The 6,000-nt window shown below is 38.0% G+C and overlaps 1 protein-coding gene and 1 long non-coding RNA gene across 2 annotated transcripts in view; both read right to left on the bottom strand.

Annotated features, from left to right (window-relative positions):
* Positions 1–536: 536 nt before the first annotated feature.
* LOC144327159 (uncharacterized) lies at positions 537–2,979 on the bottom strand. Its single transcript, XR_013392068.1, has 2 exons — positions 2,111–2,979; positions 537–957 (listed from the first exon to the last, which is right to left on the bottom strand). It is a non-coding gene; the product is annotated as an uncharacterized LOC144327159 (long non-coding RNA).
* Positions 2,980–3,595: 616 nt separating this feature from the next.
* MOXD1 (monooxygenase DBH like 1) overlaps positions 3,596–6,000 on the bottom strand; it is a 34,698-nt gene continuing 32,293 nt past the window's right edge. The window contains exons 11-12 of the mRNA XM_028723441.2: positions 5,689–5,857; positions 3,596–4,044 (exon numbers count right to left, since the gene is read on the bottom strand). Coding sequence (XP_028579274.2) covers positions 3,880–4,044; positions 5,689–5,857 — 334 coding nt within the window. The 3' untranslated portion in view covers positions 3,596–3,879. The remainder of the gene's footprint in view (positions 4,045–5,688; positions 5,858–6,000) is intronic.

Genomic DNA, 6,000 nt, shown 5'->3' with positions numbered 1-6,000 from the left:
TCTTCATTATATGTAACATTACAAGATGGGTGAAAGGCCTGAGCTTTGAAATTTCAAATGAATAATTGTAATGATTTGTGGAAATATGTGCCAAACCTGATAAGTATAAGTCTGAAAGAAAACGTGTACAAGCTGCTTTTTCATTGGTGCTTAACTCCTCAAAGGGATAATCATACAGTATTTATAATGGCTCTAACAAACACAGTTGGAGATGTAAATCATTTGGTCTAGTCCTGTCAAGAATATATGGTCCTTTTGGCTTATGGCAATTCATGAAATTGAATAATTCACAGAATATGCTTTTCCTAGGAATCCTTTGGTTACCCAGTTTCATTATGTTTATGATATGGTTCACATAGAAGCCAGAGAGATGGTTATTCACTTACTGAGAAGTGTGTGGATGGTAATCAGTCCCAACTGGAAAAAGCCTAACCCTCCTACATTGGACGATTGGTTATTGAAACCAGGGGACATAGTTCAGATATGTAAGTTGTTAAATGTGGTTAGAATGTGAGAGGAAAAAGCATCACAATCCATTTATTGAGAAGTGGAGTCTTGTTTATTTATTACACCAGTAACTAAATACAGGATATCAATCCATTTACTGTTGGGAACATTATAAAATTTAGCTGAAATTGCAAATAATAATGGAAAAGGACATTTTATTTTATTTTTATTATGGACTGAAGGACCAATATTTCTTTTTATGTATCTTTTGGAAGTTAACATTGCAAGTTAACATTGCAGGTCAAATGCCTGTCAGAATATAAATATCTTGGCCAATCAGCAAGGAGACTGGGGATTAAAAAAAAACCTCCCAGGTAAGGAGTTCTACTATATAAACATGATGAAAAGGAAGACCCTTTTCTTCATCCCAACAAGCATCTAATGTTGTATTATCACATCACAGCCATACCTTGAAATATCTCCCCACAAGTAGGAAAAGCAACCATGAACCTAAAGAAAGAAAAGAATGAATTATTTTAAGTTAACATCTGCTGAGATTCTGACAAGATTTAAGGACATGCTGAAAGGCTCTAAAAAAGCAGACAACATCAGCCCCATATCATGACTGTATTCATCAGATATCTCAGCCTCTCTCCAAGTACCGATTTGTTTGTTTCATATCATACTAGCTGACCCAGCATGGGCCAGGGATAAACAAGTTTTAAGGAAATTGAAGGTGGCATTCCCCGTCCCATGATGCAAGATTACATCTTTGCATTTCTTCTGCATTAATATTTCCTCTGATTGAAACCCTTGTGCCAGTTTTGTTTTCTGGATTGAGAAAAGTGAGGAATGAAAGTGCACACTAAAGTTAACTGTAAAACGCAGTCGTACCTTGGAAGTTGAACGGAATCCGTTCCGGAAGTCCATTCGACTTCCAAAATGTTTGGCAACTTCTGCAGCCAATTGGAAGCCCTGTCAGATGTTCAGCTTCCCAAAATAACCAGAACAGTCACTTCTGGGTTTGCAGCGTTCAGGAGCTGAAACGTTTGAGAACTAAGCTGTTCAAAAACCAAGGTATGACTGTACACAACTCTTATCTGCTTCAATCATAGAATCAGAGAAATCATAGAATCATAGAGTTGGAATAGACCACAAGGGCCATCGAGTCCAACCCCCTGCCAAGCAGGAAACACCATCAGAGCACTCCTAACATATGGTCAAATCTGTGCTTGAATTAAGTGGGACAGAGCTCTGGGAGGAATTCAACATAACCGTAAGAAGATTGCTCTGTCACTGAAAGCATTTCTGTTTGTCTGATGGAAGGATCTCCTCTCTCTCCTCTGCTGTGCGCTGCTCTGGGGCTGCTACCGTGGCCTAACAGTTACTCCAATATGGGTGTGACATTAACATTCAGATGAGGTCTCTAGTGCCTCATCCTCTGATTCATATTTCTCTCTCTCTCTCCCCCCCCCCCCCCACTTCTAGGTACACATATATCCAAGCATGGCTTGACCACGTGCTTTCGAACTGCTAGGTTGGCAGGAGCCAAAACTGTACAAGCCAATAGACAACTGAACAAGCAATTGACAGACGTTATACTTTACTGCCTGTTTTTGTACAAGTGTGCAAGGTCAAAGGATGTCAGGCGACGAGTTCTTACCTTTTTGTTCTCACTGTTGCATTTAGGTCCAACGTATTCCGTTTCCACCTGGGTTTCGATTTTTGGCAGTCTGTATCCTGATTTCCAGCTCTTTCCTTCCATTGCTGGGAATTTAGTATTTACACATTTGCTTCCATTTTGTTTTGTTAGAAATGTCCTTTTGCGCATGTTTGCATATATTGCTGAATCAGGCTTCTATTTCTTTGCCAGGTGTGATCTTAAAAAAGCCTGATGCCGTCAAAGCATAAACGATCCAGTGCTGCTTGCTATCAACGTTAGGAGTTTTATCTTCTAAATGCCTTTTTGCCTGAATGGCTTTCCATTATCTCAGAACCAAAACAGAATGGTTGGTAACAACAAAGTTGCATTTGTTCATATTCTGTTAGGTTGACTGCTCATGAAAAAGGAATAGGGCTTTGTTATATTTATTCCAAACCAAGTCAACAAAGGCCTTCTGCCATAAACACACATTTACCAAGCAATGAAAAGCCATATTTGGTAAAACACACCTACTTGTAGGTACTTTGTAACCATTTGCATAGCTGTTCAGAAAGGATAGAAGCTTTTTCTCCTCATATGGCTAGCAGTGAAAAGTAAACAGGAAACCAAAGGTAAGGCATCTAAACTGTAAATTTCTCCCAAACCATTGTAAAAGTGAAGTGAGAACATTTGTTTGAATGGCTGCAATCTGCTAAGCATGTTTACCGGGAAGTACATTTACCTCGGATCAATGGGATTCCTTCCCAGTAAACATTTATAAAAGTTGTATAAAACAGCATTTCCATTTATGGCCAAATGATGCGGCTGAAGCAAATAGAATTTATCATGTCAAGTAAGCTGGCAATTTTTAATGCATAACTTAGTTGGTCTTTAAGGTGCTACTGGAAGGAAATTTTTTTGTTTTGACTATGGCAGACCAACACGGCTACCTATCTGTAACTGGAACTATGGAAGGCACCACATTGAGCCGCATGAAATGGAAGTCCATCAACCTCACCAAGAAACTTGCACAGGTACAGACTGATCTGGCAACTTCTGTTTCAGTGTATCTGAAGAAGTGTGCATGCACACGAAAGCTCATACCAAGAACTAACTTAGTTGATCTTTAAGGTGCTACTGGAAGGAATTTTTTTTGTTTTGACTATGGCAGACCAACACGGCTACCTATCTGTAACATTATGACAGTACACTTGAATGGCAGACCAGAATATCAGGGTAAATTGCTAATCTGAGTGAAGGTTTTTCCCCACACACAGACACAGGACCTCTTATGTGGATAATAACCAGCCAGTATCACAGAAACAGATTTCTGTGATTCTGCTTCATTCATGTTTGTGATTTACAACACTTTTATTGCTTTTGTTGAAGGAGTAAAAAAGTTTGCAGAACTAATATGGCACTGGCAAGATCCAGCTCTACAGCAAATCACCTTTTTAACTTACATTTATCAAGAGTAGAGGTGAAATAATTCAACAAACTTCATGATTATTAAGGTTACATAGATAAAGTTTAGTTTATTACAATGGTATCCAAATACAGAGCAGCTTTTTTCATGGTGTGATGTGCCAGGATGAATAAAATGAAACAATACCAATCAATTTAGATTGCAAAAAATGAAATACCCCCCCCCCCTTTCAAATGAGGTGAACACTATTTTGAAATGAATTTAGTTTATTAATATGTAAAAAAATAAATCTACAAGAGCAACAGTGCAAACATTTCAGGACTTGCATGGCACAAAAAAATGAAAGTGAGTACAATCAGAGTTATTATACAAAAGGCCCACTCTTTCTTACAGCAGTGGTTGATGTGTACAGAACAATCAATAGAGTTAAAAACAGATTGCAGTTTAAGCAGGAAGTTGAACTACAGACAATTGGTTCTGTCCTGTATGGTCTTTCTATTTGAGGTGGTGAAGTTATCATTCCTTGTATCTGAAATTTAAAATGAAATAAAATTATAAGCTGCATATACTACTGGACTCTATAAAGAATTTAGCTGACATCTGTGCCTTATCTATATTATTTATGTATTATAGTTTAAGTCAGGGTGCACATCCAAACTTGGGTCTCCAGCTGTTTTTGGAATACAGTTCCCATCATCCCTAACCACTGGTCCTGCTAGGGATGATGGGAATTGTAGTACAAAAACCGCTGGAGACCCTAGTTTGGGAAATCCTGATCTAAGTAAGCACCAATACCAACAACACAGAATACGCTGGCAATTTATTATTATTATTATTATTAAGCATTTACACTTATTTACACAGATTTATTCATCCCAACTAAACCCGATGGCCGTAATCAACAGCTAGTTACTTTCTTAATGCCCTTAATATCTATTACCTAAATACTTGCTACCTTCTAGCTGCTGAGAGTACTAGGTGTCTTGATAAGACTTTGCATTATCCCTCCTTTATAGAATTTATGGTTACTAAAGTACTTTGCAAATCCCCAAGACTATTCATACACCGAATCAGTATATTCAGCCAAGATATAAGTGAGCCCTTTTAAAGCGCCTTTTGCTTCAGTCTTCACACCATATGACAGGCAAGCAGGCAAGTCTTTCATTAATGATACTTTCCTGTTTTGTCTGAACTGGGAAATGATAGTAAATGGCTTTCAAACAAATCAAGATATTAATCAGACTTCAACCACAGCTTCATATCCTGGCTTGTTCTAATGCCATTAACCAGTTGGAAGGAAATGGGAAACAATAGTTAATGGAAGACTTCCTGGTTTGTTCACTCACCCATGCAAAGAGAGGAGTGATGGACACTCAAATAGCTCATTCATATATTGCCTTATTAATCTCAGATATGATTGTCCAATATGTTCCACAGAAAACTGAACTAGATGATTTGATCAGGCAAGTCAATTCTTACATTGTTAAAGGATACATTTTGACTACTGAGTTACAACCTCCTTCGTGATGATTTGTGGGGTGATTTAGCATGGTGGCATCTGCCCTTTGGAACTCCCTCCCACTGCATATCAGACAGGTGCCTTTATCCCAGTTGGTATCTGTTCTGGACATGAATAGATTTTATATAGAACAGGGATGTCCAACAGGTTGTTTGGGATTGACTGGTCGATCCCTGGGATGTTTCGGTAGATAGCGGTAGATCGCTGGCTCCTCCATCTGTCCCTGCCCCCTCGCCCCATCTTTTTAGATAGCTGAAGCAGAAATCTGAGTGTCTCAGTAGTGAACTCTTGGTGGTGAGTGCCTTTTATTTTAGCTATTTGACCTAAGCTCTTAAATTAACGAATATTACCTCCCTAAAAAAAGCTCAACAACATTGACCTGAACCCCAAGAAAAAGGGGTAGATCACTGCCAGGTTTTAATCGTGTGCGTAGATCACAGTCACTGTTATATATATAGGCCATTTTATTGTAAATCACTTTGGCATTCCTCATGATAAATGATTCATAAATGAAATAAATGATAATAATAATAATATAAATATCTGATGCAATCCAATCACCCTTTCCAACTTACAACCATGACACAATAAAATATACAGATTAGCAGTAGTTCAAGCAGTGTTGGGTGTGTGTTTTTTAAGGATTACACTTACTGTCCACTCTGCATTGTCAGTCTTGGTACATCTTACATTCACTGGTAACCTAAGAACAAAGTCATTGTAGGAAAGGCCCTGTTCTTTGGACCATTTAAACTTGTTCATTGCATCCATGAAAGACAGGTTTTTGTATTGTTTTGGACTCTTGATAATGAATGGCCAAGTCCTGAATTAAAAGCAAAATGAAACAAAACCCACCATTATTACAATAATAGTACCAAGTATTTAGAATGCTGCCTCTCTGAAAGAAAAAATATTTTTATCTGCTGTGGTATTACTGTATTAATACCAGCAACAACAGAGTGACTA

This window comes from Podarcis muralis, chromosome 3, assembly GCF_964188315.1.
Source record: "Podarcis muralis chromosome 3, rPodMur119.hap1.1, whole genome shotgun sequence".
Classification (NCBI taxonomy): Eukaryota; Metazoa; Chordata; class Lepidosauria; order Squamata; family Lacertidae; genus Podarcis; species Podarcis muralis.
This window is presented reverse-complemented; position numbering and strand designations above follow the sequence as displayed.